This window comes from Mesoplodon mirus (assembly GCF_964341445.2).
Source record: "Mesoplodon mirus genome assembly, chromosome: 9".
Lineage (NCBI taxonomy): Eukaryota > Metazoa > Chordata > Mammalia > Artiodactyla > Ziphiidae > Mesoplodon > Mesoplodon mirus.
The window spans coordinates 98,252,928-98,269,093 of NC_138985.1; the positions used below are offsets into that span (position 1 = coordinate 98,252,928).

Here is a 16,166-nt window from a genome sequence, read left to right on the forward strand (position 1 = left end):
TTTATGTGTAAAGTGTGAAGTAGGAACCCAACATTATTTTTTCCAGGTGGAAAAATAACAGTGAACCTCATTAGATCCATATCATTTGTTGAATGATCCATGTTATACGCATTTGATGCTCAGAATCACTGGTATGGAACTGAAAAAGGCAGACTGATCGAGAATTAAAATTTTGAAAGGCAAGTATCACAGAATGGCAATGGATATGAAATTTGAGGCTAATGGTCCTTGATTGAAGTTCTGATCTCTTGGGGGTTTAGACCAGATAGAAAAGGGTGAAGCCAGGAGGAAGCTCATAGCTTGTGAGAATATGGAACAGCTGAGAGACTGGACATCTGGCTAAGGTCAAAGAGTTGATAGGATAGAAGGTAGGATTTTGGAATGTAATACTTCACAGGTGGAGCAGGTCCAGGAGGTGACAAAGTGTGGGTTATGAACATGATGGTGGATTGCTGAAGTGGTGTGAGGATCAAAGTCATTAGAGGTAAGGATTCTTTGAACATACAAGTGTTCATGGCCTTTGAAGTCACCCATGATGATGATAGCTTGAGACTGAATGGAAGGCTGTTAGATGCCAAACCTTCAGTGAATGGGGGGACTGCCTAGGAAGTCAATAAGTTAAGGCATTGTGAAGGGATAGAGGGAAGATGTGAATTTTAAAGGCGGTTTTTAAAATATGAGAACATTTAAGTAATAACCTGGGGCTTCCCTGGTGGCGCAGTGGTTGAGAATCTGCCTGCTAATGCAGGGGACACGGGTTCGAGCCCTGGTCTGGGAGGATCCCACATGCCACGGAGCAACTAGGCCCGTGAGCCACAACTACTGAGCCTGCGCGTCTGGAGCCTGTGCTCTGCAACAAGAGAGGCCGCCGTAGTGAGAGGCCTGCGCACCATGATGAAGAGTGGCCCCCGCTTGCCACAACTGGAGAAAGCCCTCACACAGAAACGAAGACACAACACAGCAAAAATAAATAAATTAATTAATAAACTCCTACCCCCAACATCTTCTAAAAAAAAAAAAAGTAATAACCTGAAAGTAGTCAAAGAATCCTGCCTTTTCCATGCCTCGTGGTTATTTGGGGTTATGGAGAGAGAGCCTTTGGAAAGGCCTTAGGGGAAAAGCCAGACTTCATTTAAGGCTTTATCTGTAAGAAGGAGACAGGTTTGTTTTTTTTTTTTTAAGATGTTGGGGGTAGGAGTTTATTAATTTTATTTATTTTTGCTGTGTTGGGTCTTCATTTCTGTGCGAGGGCTTTCTCTAGTTGTGGCAAGCGGGGGCCACTCTTCATCGCGGTGCACAGGCCTCTCACTATCGCGGCCTCTCGCTGCGGAGCACAAGCTCCAGTCGCGCAGGCTCAGTAGTTGTGGCTCACGGGCCTAATTGCTCTGCGGCATATGGGATCCTCCCAGACCAGGGCTCGAACCCGTGTCCCCTGCATTGGCAGGCAGATTCTCAACCACTGTGCCACCAGGGAAGCCCCACCCGGGGACAAGGTTTTATACAAGGAATTTCAATAAATATTGTGTTCACTTTCTGGGCACTAGGAATGGAGTTGTGAACCAAATAAAGTCCTCACCCTCATGTAGCTTATAGTCTGGTGTCTTGTAACTCAAAGCATGGTTCACAGACCACTAGTAGCAGCATCTCTTAGGAGCTTAGTAGAAATACTGACTCTCAGGACCCAACTCAGATATGTTGAATTAGAATCTGCAGTTTAACAAGATCCCCAGGTTATCTGAGTGCACATTAATTTTGAGAAGCCCTGGTCAAGATTTGACTGACTCAAGTTTTAACCTAGACATATTGGAAAGTAGAGTGTGTTACAGCCATCTACCAGCATCTCCTTCCTCTTGGCAGCCACTTTAGTTCAAAGAGACCCTGTCCCTTCTAGTTACATACAGTTGATTGGAAAGCAACTGACACCAATCATCGTTCCTTTCCCAGGTATTTGAAAATAGTAATGAAAGAGTGATCCAGTCTTTCTATTGGATGGACCATTTAATGAGTAAATTTAAGTAACAGTGGCCATATTCTGGAAAGCAGAAAAGAAATGTAAAGCAAAGAAAGAGAACAATGAGACAGATGTATGGAGAAGGGCAGAAATGGAGAGAAAATGCTGCTTAATTCCTAATAGCTTTCCTATTCCTCCTTGTTGTCTACTGTATAATACACTCTCATTTGGTTTAAGCTAATATGATTTTGTTTTTATTATTTGAAACCAGAGTTCTACTTAATATAGCAGATAAGGGTGAATTCAAAAGGCTGAGAGCAAAGAGAAGACGGTGGTCTTACTTTATAAGTGTGTGTGTTGATGGAGGTTGTAGAGGGATTCGAAGACCAGGAGTAGGAGGTGGCAGCTCTGTGTGCAGAGAGGCCAGGAAGAGGTCTTCCAGAGCTCACTGTCCACAGTCGACACATGACAAGCATTTATGGATCCCTTACCTTGTCTCATTTGATCCCCCTACAATTCAGCAAGGGAGCTGGTGCTAGCCCCATTTACACTGAAGAAAAGCAAACTTCAGGGAGGTTAAGTAACTCGTTTCTGGCTGCCCCAGGAAGTGCATGGCAGTCATGAATTGCACCCAGCTGTGCCAGACTCCAAAGGCCTCCATCTTACTACTTAACCTCTATCACAGATCCTCAACGAAGGTTACACAGCATATCTGTGGAGCTTTTGAAAAATACAACTCTGCGTGGGGCCCCAGTGGAGTATATCGCAAAAGCTCCACAGGTGATTCACTTTGCACGTGGGGATGGGAACCACCGCCTCCTGTGATCCTTCTAGGTCAGGGAGTTCTAAGACTGGCTGTGCATCGTAAGTGTGGCGATGCCGGTTAATAATATAGATTCCTGGGCCCCGACCCGGCTTTACAGAAGCGGGATTTGAGGACTGGGCCCTGGAATCTGAATGTTCAAAGCTAATTCAAGCCCGGCTTGGGGCTTGGGACTTGATCCTACCTGACCCCGCACGCTCGCGCCGGGCGGTCAGTTCAGGAGGTGATCCCGAGGAGCTCCGCCAGGGGGCGCCAGGAGCCACTTCCGGGTGAGGCGAGGCGGAAGGCGCCAAAGGGGCGGAGCGGGGCGTGAACCGGAAGTCGGCCGCGGGCTCCGCCCGTCGCGCCGGGGGAGGCACTCTCGGACGGCCCACGGAGGTGCAGCTGACCTACACGTCCTCCTTGCCGACACTATGCTCCAGTTCCTGGTGAGTGGAGCTGCCGAGGAGCGAGTTGGGAGCCCGGAGCGAGGGTCCCTCGGGTCCCACTGCCCCCGCGCCTGCTAGTCGCCTGCCGGGGTGGGCTGCGGGGTTTTGTTTCTGCCTCACCCAAGTCCGTTGGCCGGCATTTTTCTGCCGCCCTTCAAGTCCCTAAAACTTTTGAGGGGTCAGAGCGTGCGTTTTCAAAGCTCTTCTGTGACGTGCCCGCGTGCTTTGTGTATTCTTCGAGTTAAGGCTCCCGGGGTCCTTAATGGCTTTTTCTGCCCTGCCACCCCCTGACGTAGACGCATACCCCGTCGGCTTAGAGCCCTGCTGGTTGGCGTCTTTGAAAACCTAGGAGGGCCAGGAATAAACTCTAAAGGAGTAAACCGCCAGAATTAGAGGCCTGGGGAGCCCTCATCAGACCTATTATAGCTTCCAGACGGAGGATGGCCGGTTGCTGGCCTGAGTCAGGGCCTGGTGTACAAATAATTTTTCCAAAATGCTCACTCTTGGGTAAAACGACTGTTACCATGAGTAAACAAATTATTTTTCATGCGTCTTTACTACAGTTAAAAGCGGGTTTTCTGGCAAGGCCCCAGTGTGTTTCAAAGATTGCCTGGTTGAAGGTTTCAGGAGGACTTGCCAAACTTCCAGGTGAAAGTCTTTCTTCCAGGTTTTCGTGCCTTCAAAACTGGATATTTAAATTCTGATTCTGATAAGAGGCAGGTATTCTAATACCTTCCAGGTGGCCGATGGAAATTGAGTGCTCTTGGGATAAGATACTTTCCCAAACGTTACGTTCTTTATGAAAGAGATTAAAGAAGAAAAAGTGCCCCTCTGTCCTTTTTGAGATGGTAATTAATTTTTCAGTCTCTAGGCCGGAAAGAGTATCCTGGACGTAAACTGCCTAAACAAGACATGGCTACACCTCTGCTTCTGGAAGTTTCTCCAGTGTCCTAACTGGGTATTAGCTTAGGAGTCAGTAGAAATAATTACTGCCATATGGTTGTAGGAAACACTCAGGTTAAAAACAGTGTCAGCCCCAAAGTGTGAGATGATGTAATTGAGTCTCCTGTACAGCCGTAGCTCATTGGTAACTGGGAGGAAGCACATGGATTCATTTACACTTAACTTTCTAAGTACCTTTGCAGAGTGACTTTATTTGGTTTTGAAATAAACTTTTTGCTGTGTATGAATACGGATGTGACTGATATGCAAAAACAGAATTCTCAGCATTTAAGGAGAGATGCCGAGGCCATTCATTAAATTCCTAGCTCAGAAGTAACATGGATGTTCTCCCACCTCCTCATTGCATTTGTTGAAAGAAGTGATAGCATTACTTTACCTTGATTATTCTAACTCTGTCAAATGATTCACCAGCTCATTTGAACTTGGGCGAATCTTTCTCCTTGCTTTCAGCCATTTCATCTATAAAACAATGGGGTTGATGTAGGTGATCCCTAAGATCTCCTCGAGCTTTTAACCTGTGACCAGCCATCATGTCCTAGTGCTTGAGAGGTCAGATTCCAGAATCAGACTCCTGCCTTTGAATCATCATTTTTAAGCAGTGGGAACTTGGGCAAGTTATCTAAATTCTTTATGCTTCAGTTTCCACATCTGAAAATGGGAGCCTACTTCATGGTTTTATTGTGAGGATTAAAAATGAGTTAATACATTAAAGTACTTGAAACAATGACAGTAAGGACTCAGATATTGTTCAGTCTCTCTTTGGCAAGGTATCAGTTGTACTCTGAGTTTCTTCTCAGGAATGGGGATCAGTTTTCCTCAGAAGGGTAGTGATGGAACAGGTTTTGGAAGTGACGGGATAGTCACAAGTTAAATATCTTGGAGGGTGCGCTGTCATCACCCATTTTGGAACCCTCCAAGACGTTTTCTGCAGTTGTCATTTCCTGGAACAGTATTTGAAAACCACTGCACCTGATTGTGTTACTTGTATCTTCTTTTCATTGTTCATTTCTCCTTGGATTAAAATATTTGCCCATCATCCCTGTAACGAAACTTGCTCCTGTGGTCCTGCTGCGTCTTTCCCCTTGCTTGCACTGCAGTAGCTTCCTTAATTGCAGCATGGTTTAGCCAGTTTGGTGTAAGGAAACTTTTGAAGCTTTTAAAGGGAAACCTGATATGATGGGCACTGCTCGTGGCTTGTGTACACTGCCTGTTGTACTGTTACTGGGGTAATGCATTGCTTTTCTTCTCTCTCAGAGCAGCAGCACCTGGTACTCTTAATCACCTCTTTAATCCCTCCTCCCTCGGCTTTTGGATACTGCATCTCAGTGCTTTCCAATATTCTTACACATTGTAACACACATGGACTTTAAAAAAAAATAAATTTATAATTTTATTTTTGGCTGTCTTGGGTCTTTGTTGCTGTGCGCGGGCTTTCTCTAGTTGCAATGAGTGGGGGCTACTCTTCGTTGTGCGTGGGCTTCTCATTGCAGTGGCTTTTCTTGCGGAGCACGGGCTCTAGGCCCACGGACTTCAGTAGTTGTGGCACGTGGGCTCAGTAGATGTGGCACGTGGGCTCAGGAGTTATGGCTCGCAGGCTTTAGAGCACAGGCTCAGTAGTTGTGGTGCACGGGCTTAGTTGCTCTGCAGCATGTGGGATCTTCGCAGACCAAGGCTCGAAACCCGTGTCCCCTGTATTGGCAGGCAGATTCTCAACCACTGCGCCACCAGGGAAGCCCTGGAAGTCCCAAATCTTACTGTTTTTTTTTTTTTAATAGTCTTGAGATACAGTTAGTTCACATATCATACAATTCACCCATTTAAAGTGTAGGATTTAGTGGTTTTTTAATATGTTCACAGAGTTGTGCAAGCATCACCACTATCTAATTTTTATATCTAATATTTTATTGCCCCCCACAAAGAAACTCCATACCATTAGCATTCATTTCTCATTCCTCTCACACCTAACCCTGGACAACCACTAATTTATTTTGTGTCTCTCTGGATTTGCCTATTCTGGACATTTCCTTTAAGTTAAATCATACAATATGTGGTCTTTTCTGACTGCCTCTCACTTGGCGTAATGTTTTCAAGGTTTATCCATGTTGTAGCATGAGTCAGGACTTCATTCCTTTTTATGGTTGATTATTATTACATTGTGTGAATATGCCACATTTTGTTAATTCATTCACCAGTTGATGGACATTTGGGTTGTTTCCACCTTTTGGCTATTATAAATAATCTTGCTATGAACATTCATGTAGTTTTTGTGTAGGTACATGTTTCAGTTTTCTTGGTTATATACCCTAAAGTGGAATTGCTGCGTCAGATGGTAATTCTGTGCTCAGCTTTTTGAGGATTTGCAAGACTTTTCCAAAGTGGCTACATCATTTTACATTCCCACCAGCAATGTATGAAGGTTCTCCATATCCTTGCCAACACTTATACATCTTTTGGATTTAAGTCGTCCTAGTGGGTGCGATGAGACACCTCATTGTGGTTTTGATCTGCATTTCCTTAATGACTAATGATGTTTTCATGTGTTTGTTGGCTGTTTATTTGTATATCTTCTTTGGAGAAGTGTCTATTCAAATCATTTGCTTGTTTTAAAATTGGGTTGTCTTTTTATCATTCAGTCATAAGAATTCCTTATGTATTCTAGGTACAAGTCCCTTATCAGATAGATGATTTGCACATATTTATTTCATTCTGTGGGTTCTCTTCACTTTCTTGTTGGTATTCTTTTTTTTTTTTTTTTTGCGGTACACGGGCCTCTCTCACTGTTGTGGCCTCTCCCGTTGCAGAGCACAGGCTCCGGACACGCAGGCCCAGCAGCCATGGCTCACGGGCCCAGCCGCTCCGCGGTATGTGGGATCTTCCCGGACCGGGACACGAACCCGTGTCCCCTGCATCGGCAGGCGGACTCTCAACCACTGCGCCACCAGGGAAGCCCTCTTGTTGGTATTCTTTGAAACACAAATGTTTTAAATTTTGATAAAATCAAATTTATCTATTTTTTTCTTTTGTTACTTGTGCTTTTGGTGTCATATCTAAGAAACCATCGCCTACCCCAAGATCATGAAGATTTACTTGTATGTTTTCTCCTAAGAGATTTACAGTTTTAAGTCTTACATTTAGGTCTTTGATCCATTTTGAGTTAAGTTTTGTTTATGATGTAAAGTAGGGGTCCAACTTCATTCTTTTGCATGTGGATATCCAGTTGTCCCAGCGTTCTTTCCCCATTGGATGTCTTAGCACCCTTGTTGAAAATCACATGACCATAAATGTAAGGGTTTATTCCTGGACCCTTTATTCTATTCCATTGATCTTCATTGATTTTAAAGAAGAAAAACAATTCATTCGTGTTTACTTGCTATCCCGTGTGCCTTCTCTAATCTGTATTTTTTCAGCCTTCTTTGGGAACAGCTGTCAGGTGAATGCTTACAAAGCAGTGCTTTCATCCTGTTGCTGCTGGTAAAGAGCAGTCATTGGCTCCCCACCGTTTTGTAAATGAACTAAACTCCATTGCTTGGTTTTTGAAGTCCATCAGCTAACCCTACCCAGCTCTCTGTACTAGTATTTCTCTCCATTTTTTAGTTCAAATCCACTTTTCTAATTGGGCCTGTTTCTTTTATTCAGGTCATCACATTGTCATTCCTATCTTGTACCTTGATTCTCCACAGTCACGTCCCTTTCCAGTTTAAATTTTAACACGTCCTCAGCATCTTTAGAGCCTTTAATAACAAGCTGAGGTACACCGATCTCTTTCAGGTGTGGTTTCTTAAAAGAATCACTTCTGTATCACTCTTTTTGTTACTTAATGCATGACTCAGTTCTGGTTTTTCATGCATTTATTACATTCAACGTCCTGTGCTGGGTGCTGCTTTCTGTTGTTATATAACTATTTTACTTACATGTAGCTTTTCTTTCTATACATCATATAAATTCTTTAAGATAGAGACCGTTTTATAATCTTTTCCCAGGGCTGGATATGAAACTGATTTTCAGGATATAAGGGACTGTAATCCTTAATCAAAATCTTTGGAGGCCAGATGTATTTGGGAGGTTTTTTTTTCAGATTTCTTCTCACCTGTTTGTCCTCTACATTACTTCGCTCATGTCACTCCTCAGTTCCCAAACTTATGGTGTTTTACCATTTATTGTCCCCAATATGTTGGTGAGAAGAAGCTACGTATTCCTAAAGTCTCAAAATGACGGCAGAGAGGACATAATAGTGATGTATTTAGTGTTGAACTTGGGAAGAAGGCATTTCCCTTCCTTCTGCACTATCTTCTCTGCAGGGAGTACTCTGGGGGGACCATGTGATGTGGAGGAAGACCATGGTGATAGCATCCAGCCATCCGGATGGACCACTGAGGAGGCTTCCAGGTCTTGGCCTGGAGGAGGTTAAGCATTCTTGGCCTGCAGAGAGGCTTCAGACTCATTCGAGACGTTTTGTACTCTGGCTCCAGTCTAACTTCTCAGACTGAGTCCCTGTTCCTCAGATTTAGATTTTATTTTTTGAGATCCTTTATTTATCCAGATTAAAATTTTTTACCTGTCTAAACTTGTCTATTGAGTATCCCATGAACAACATATAAATGCTTTTCTAGTGTCATGCATTTTCCTCACATTTCTCTTCATGTGTCCATTTCTCTCATGTTGTTTATGTAATTTTGCAATATCCCATTGGTAGACCTAGCAATATTCTGAAACTGGAATTGGATATGACTTGTCTAGAGACCCATGGTTTTTGTTTTGTGTTTTAAAATAACTGCTATTTTTTTCATGTGCCCTGATGCCTCGTGAAATTGCCAAAATGAAGACACATTAGATATGCCATATTTATTTTGAGACACACGTGGTAAGAACCAAGAACCCTAGAATGTTGGAGCTAGAAGGAGCATTGTTAGTATAATGTTTTATAAATCAGGAAACTCAGATCGGCAAAGCGCCAAGGAGGTTAAGTGTCATGCCTAAGGGTACACAGCTAGACAGTGGTAGAACCAGAACTCTAATTTATTTTTCTTGAAATTTTTCAACCCTCTGTTCTTTCTGTTTGGTGTTAGAGCTAACATTCTTAGATGATTTTTTCCCCTCTTCTTTTAAGCAAATTTAATACTCTTTCTGGATTTGGAAAACCTCTGACTGCCTGGTTTCAACCCATAGGAGTGAAAAAAATCATTTTGCTTCTTGGTGCACATTGGCAAAAATATTCACAAGATATGTTTGATTAATCAACTGATCAGAAAATGGTCTATGATTAGACTTGATAGCCTCTTTTATGCTTCTTAACTTACAACAAACCTATTTAAATTATGCTTTTGGTGTTTAAAGCTTAGTAAGCTTAAAACTTATTAAGGATCCAGCTGTATTCTGAAGTTCTCCAACTTGTTCTCTGTTCTCCAACTTGAAGACGATTCGACCACACCACGTATGACCATTAGTGTTAAGTGCTGCGCTTTGTTTTTCTCTTTTAACCTCTGCTGTGTATTGAATAGGAGCGACACTGATTAAAAAAAATGATTAAAAAATCAGATGCCAGTTCAAATTTATAAAATTAGAAGTTAGGCGTTCAGTTGGAGGTTTTTAATTATTGGGGATAAAAACCAGGAAATAATAGATCATCGTTAAAACTCCAACCTTAAGGAACTCTGAAACTCTTTTGGTGTGAAGGGAGTGCTTTAAATTTTCATGAAACAGTTTTTGTTCAGGAAAAGTCACCCAGTGGGATAAACATTTACAGTTCTCTAAAAATCGTGCCCGTCTGTCTTGTCACTGATTAAAAGATGGTAGGGGACCTGCGTTCTCTGCAGGTCTTAAGTGCCCTGCCCCTTAGACTCCTCCCAGGGCACAGTGCTAACCCATGTGCTGTCTCAGTTGCATGTCAGCTTCCTGCTTTATGTCACTGTATATTTTAGTGTTTGAGTGTGAATCTAATTTAGGTTGTCCTGTGCTCCTGTTATGAATGGCCCTGTCCTAGGCCTCAGGTGCCTCTTGAAATATGAAGAGATTGAACTGTGGAGGTCCCTTCATTTTCTAAGATCCTACGATTTAGCCGAATGCTTTTTAAAATTGAATACTTTTTTTTTTTTTTTTTTTTTTTTTTGCTGTACGCGGGCCTCTCACTGCTGTGGCCTCTCCCGTTGCGGAGCACAGGCTCCGGACACACAGGCTCCGCGGCCATGGCTCGCGGGCCCAGCCGCTCCGCGGCACGCGGGATCCTCCGGGACCGGGGCACGAACCCGTGTCCCCTGCATCGGCAGGCGGACTCCCAACCACTGCGCCACCAGGGAAGCCCAAAAATTGAATACTTTTTACTTGATGTAGCAAGAAATAACAAATCTCAAAACCAAAAAAATAAAAATAAACTGGCTTTTAACAACAAAAATCGGAATTTTTGGCTTGAGTTTCTAGAACTTACAGCCATATATTTATAAGGTCGATGTGTTCAGTGCTACCGTATATTCTTTCGTATACTCTTTGACCTTTTGGGAGGATATTTCTGTGTTTATTTTATAGAAGAAAGATGTGAATTTCATGCTATGCACAGCCCTAGCCTGGACACCGGGGTCTTATAACTGTCCTGCGCTCCTTAGGAGAATATTATCATGTAGTCTTGTGTGGTATCGGATGGCACAGAGCTCCGTCTCCGGCGTGACTCTTCCTGTTCTATCCTTACAGCTTGGATTTACTCTTGGCAACGTGGTGGGAATGTATCTGGCTCAGAACTATGACGTAAGTGACCATATTCACGTCTTCCTTGATTTCAGGTAACTAATACATAGTGACTTGTGTTTGCTGAAGTAAGGTATGCCTTCCAGCAAACAAGGTCCATAGGTCTGAGGAAAAAGTCCTGAATTTGTAGAAAGATTTTCCATTGTTTGAAAAAATAACAGAACTCACAGAAGAACCTGTCACCACAGGGGTGCAAAATCCCATCAGTTTAGGTGGTCTCATGGTGATCCTGAGCTGAGTTTGTTAGCATAGAGTAACACTGTTAGATTCTTACAGTTCTATGGAAAATCATGTGAAGTGATACTGTAATTGGATAATCTTTTCAGCACCCTACCCAGTAGTAGAGATGACTGAGTAATTTGGAGGTGGATTCATATAGTGCAACACATTTAAGGAGAACAGTGGTTTGTGAAGTAGGGAGTTGTATTAGCTTCACTTTACAGATGGGGAAGTTGAAAATCAGGTGACACAAATGCCCATGAATGGGGATCCTAAAAGGTAATGCTTATTTTAAAGAGATAAGGAAGGGAAACATGATACTAACTTTTGATTTGTTTTAAAGTGAAGCTTTTAGTGTGATAAAGGGAATTCCCTTTGTCAACCTTCACTTGAGTCATGTGGTTTTCTAGTCATGTGCTTGTTAATTTATGTCACATTTATTGTTTATATGTACAACTTTTACTTGGCACTGGATTGAGGGGCTAAGTGGGTATATAAAAGTAGAAGTCAGGTTCTGGCTTTTGGGGAGGGAGCCTACTTTAACTTACATCTTTTGGTATCCTTCTTAGGCAGTTATGAGGCTAAGAAAGACCACTGTTGAGCAGGTTTCTTTTAGAGGAAAAGTAAAAAATCCATTTATCTTTAGAGGAAGAGAAATGAAAAAATATTGATTAGGTAGATGGGAAATGATAATAATTTCTTTTCTCTTTAAAGATACCAAACCTGGCTAAAAAACTTGAAGAAATTAAAAAGGACGTGGATGCCAAGAAGAAACCCCCTAGTTCATGAGGCCGACTCCAGCACTGCCTCCTGGATAAACTGATTCTGCTGTTCTTGAGGGCCTCCTTTACCATCTGAACCAAAAGCTTTTGTTTTCATCTCCAGCCTCAGCAGTTTTCTTCTTTGCTAGACCCTGCATTGCCTTACAGCACAAATGGGGCCACAAGTTAAGAACAGCCCTTACTTTTCCAACATCCTCACTTCTTCCCTTCCTCCTTCCAGCCACTTGGGAGGTCCTGAGAATGGAATTATGGTGCTAGATTAGTAAACATGACCTTTAATTAGTAGTCTCTCCCTTATTCTTTGGGATTTCTACTACCGTTTTCAGAAGAAAAATTGATGAGTTTTGTATAGCTGATGAGATATAAATAATGCTGATTTCACAGTCTAGCAATTATATTGGGTGTTTAAACCTTTGGTACTAAATTATGTTGTTTCAAAGTAGTAATTAAAATGAAAACCTAGAAGCCAGTTTCTGGTGAGTTATCCACTAATTTTATGTTGTTGTCAGGAAGCTCCATAGTTGCTAATTTAACCAATAAATCAATTTGCTATTCATTAACCAAGAAACTCTGTTCTGAGAACCCTATCAGGAACTGGGGAATTGAAAAGTATTTAAAGTAATGGCCTTTGTCCTCAGTAGAATTCATAGTCTAGCATGCATGTGTTTTCCTAATGATGCATTCGATCTGGCTCTGTTCTCTCATAAGAATCATACTTATTTTATGGGATTACAGGCACATTTGACATTACATGGTAGATAAATGAGAAGTTGTCTATAAAGGAAATTTTATGCCTTTTTACATTTAAAAAATGTATTTAAGTTATAACTTTATAATGATTCTCATAAGAAGACTTTTTGTGTTTTTCTTTCTGCAACCATAAATTACTCTTGTAATTTTTCAAGTGTATAATCAGTCCATAATTTTTTTTTAATTGAGAAAAATGTTTAAATACCTAACTTTTCCCCTGGGTCAGTACAAAGTGATTTGCGTTGTCCCTCAGCTCCTAGTTCCTCTCCCTGGAGTCAGGCACTGCCTAGTTTCCTGTATCCTTTTGCGAAAGATTTTGTGCCTGAACAAACACATGTACATTATACAAATTATACACATTATACAAATGATAACAAACTATATACAGTGTTTTCCCCAGTGGAGGTCATTCCATATCAGTAGGTAAGGAACAAAGAACCTCTTTCCTTTTTTTGGCTACATAAGGTTCTACTGAATGAATATACCATAATTTATTTAATCTGCTCCTGAGGAACATTTAGGTTGTTTCCTATCTGTTGCTATTACAGTGATAATCTTGAATCTAATGTTATTATACATATCTGTGCAGGGGGATAGCTCCAAGCTAAAGTCCTGGAAGTGTATTTTGCACTAAATATAAATAAAGGCCCATTTCACTGGGTGTTTTGTTCCAGAGGGCTTGTTGGGCAGCTTCACTGATGATGCCATTTCTGAAGACATTTTAGCAGAATTAGTAAACTGGAAGAATGGTTTAGAGACCTTTTTTTTTCAGCCAGTGGATGCCACTGATACTAAATGTGATTATAAAATGAAGTGATTCTACTTCTCTTTGGAAACATGGATCTTTCATACATGGAGATAAGTTTTGTCCCTGCAGGTTGTACTGGTGTGTGAGACAGGTTAGGATCATATTATGGTTGGCTTCTCCCTTGCAGTGTGGTCAGGGGCAAGCAGCTTAGTTTTCTGAAACTGTTGTGTTCTCTGTAAGATGTGGATACAATACCTACCTCATAGGGCTTCCATGAGAAACAGTAGAAATAATGTATGTGATGTGTAGCACAGTGCTTTGCAAATTGTCCAATAGATAGTAGATACTAGTCCAAACATGTTGCTTTTGGTCAGAATACTTTTTGTTTTTCTGCACTCACTTTTGGAGCCAGATTATGAACCGCGCAAAATTTGTCATTATTCTATGGTCACTGTCTTTGTTGATGAAAATCTATAGTATGCACCTTGATCATACCACCTGGCTTACAAGGTTTGATCTTGAATGACCAAATCCTCAAACGCTAGAGGTTTACCATCCTTGAGGGTATTCAAAATGCCACAAGCTTGGAAAACTGTTTCCAAAGAGGGATCCCTTGTTATCAGTCATGGAGCATTGTTATTTGTGCGTGTGTTCTCCCAGAGTGGCTTCTTTGAGGGTCACTTGGACGTTGGAAAATTAGGTCTCTATAATTATATATTGTAAACAAAGCTCGTTTGGACTTGGAGCTTCCCTCAGGAGTGACACTTACCTTGACGACAGGATCATCTCTGCCAGTGGGAGCCACCCAGCAAATCACCTTCACCGTGTAAACTGCTACACAGTGAACGCAGGCCGACTTCCTGGTCACCATTCAGAGCCCCTCTCCTAGTTTTAGGTTCTTGCAGGAGTGAAAAGGAGCTCGGAGTTCTCAGGCAGGATTATCTTCACTGAGATATATTGTTAGAGGAACCCAGAACCATGATAGCTTTTAAGGGGTGTGGTGATTGTGATTGTGGCACTGAAAGGTACATTCCCTGGGTGTTTTGTAGAGGCCCTTGCCTTACAAAGCAGCGGAGGGATGGGAAGAACCACTGCAAGACATGCCTTTTTTTCTTTTAAAAAAGTTTGAAAACTGCTGATGTGACTTAAGGAAACTTTTTGCTACACCTGACCTTAAGAGGGTTACATAAAAGTCTACTGAAGGTTACTCACGTGTGAAAAATAAGACTTCAGGGTTTATGTTGGGAACCTAAAAAATACATTGAACTGGAAAGCTTATTCTTAAACTGTAACCCTCCCAAACAAAAAAAACCAAAGGGAGAGAAAAAAACAAAAGAACCTTACAGTTGTTAAAAGGCGCTGTATTTTATGAGTTGAAGTTACCAGTTGATGTCTTTAGATGTCTCTTCTGATTTAGTGTTTTATACAATTAAGCAGTTTTGATTTAAAGGGACAATTTTATTTCCTTCTTTCTAACTTATAGTGAACTTTAAAAAAAAATTTATGGCTGCATTGGGTCTTCATTGCTGCGCGGGCTTTCTCTAGTTGCAGCGAGTGGGGGCTACCCTTCGTTGTGGCGCGTGGGCTTCTCATTGCAGTGGCTACTCTTGTTGCGGAGCACGGGCTCTAGGGCGCATGGACTTCAGTAGTTGTGGCACATGGGCTCAGTAGTTGTGGCTCATGGGCTCAGTAGTTGTGGCACATGGGCTTAGTTGCTCCATGGCATGTGAAATCTTCCCAGACTAGGGCTCGAACCTGTGTGCCCTGCATTGGCAGGCGGATTCTTAACCACTGTGCCACCAGGGAAGCCCCTGAACATTTTAAAGCAACGTGACTGTAGTGATCTGGCTTCGTCAAACCAGACGTAGTGTACCTAATACTGGTATTTCATATGGGCTCCTTCACTTTTATAAGTGGCCAGATAATTTGGCTTAAGCTAATTGGCAGAAGCAGTAATATTCCTGATTAAACCTGGTGCAAGTTTGTCACAAAAGAACTTTATAACTCACAGATACTTGATAAACTAAGGGAGTGACTTATTGGTTAATTATTGTGGGAAAACTGCACGTGCTATCAATAGTAACTTAAAATCAGTTCAAGAAGTGCAGCAGCTATGGGGTCCTCCTTTTCCCATAAGGTGTATTTAGCAAGTAACTGATGGTAGAAATCAGAAATGTGTAATGCCTGAAGACCGGAGGGCCTGGGAGCTTCATCCAGTCCTATAGCAAGGACCTCTGTCTTGGGGGAAAGGGTGTATAGTACAGGAGGAAGGAGGAGGCCTGGATTTCCAAAGTGATTTTTCTCAAAGGAAACATTTATTGAGCAGGTACAGTTTACTATATTGTATAAGTTGTTGGGGACTTTAGGAGACGTAAGACATCTCCCCTCCCCTCAAGAGGCTCATTAACTTGTAGAAAGTGACTGATGTGTTTGGACCTTTCTGTGCTTGTCTTCTCAGGGACGAACTACTCATTACCTCCAGAAGAAAGTCCGTCAAATATCATTAATAGTGCTATGGTCTTAATCCCAGTGTCGGCCTCTTTAATAAGACAAGTATGAACGTTTTTTCTCCCTCCCGACACTTAACCAGCACGGTGGTATTGGTGGTTAGTGATGAGTGAAGAGAGAGACACTAATCTCAATGTGTCTTCTTTCTCTACTTCCTTTTCCTTTGACAGAGAGAACAGCACCCGCCTCTTCCTGAAGGGGACACTATTTCTTTACAGGAATTTGGTGCCAAGATATAGAGAAGCCATTGAAGAGAGAC

General features: G+C 42.1%; 1 protein-coding gene across 1 annotated transcript; it reads left to right on the forward strand.

Annotated features, from left to right (window-relative positions):
- Positions 1–3,038: 3,038 nt before the first annotated feature.
- STMP1 (short transmembrane mitochondrial protein 1) lies at positions 3,039–13,312 on the forward strand. Its single transcript, XM_082632197.1, is given in 4 exon segments — positions 3,039–3,202; positions 10,847–10,900; positions 11,834–11,902; positions 11,904–13,312. Coding segments are annotated over 4 exon segments (177 nt in total). The 5' UTR covers positions 3,039–3,187; the 3' UTR covers positions 11,943–13,312.
- The last annotated feature ends 2,854 nt before the right edge of the window (positions 13,313–16,166 follow it).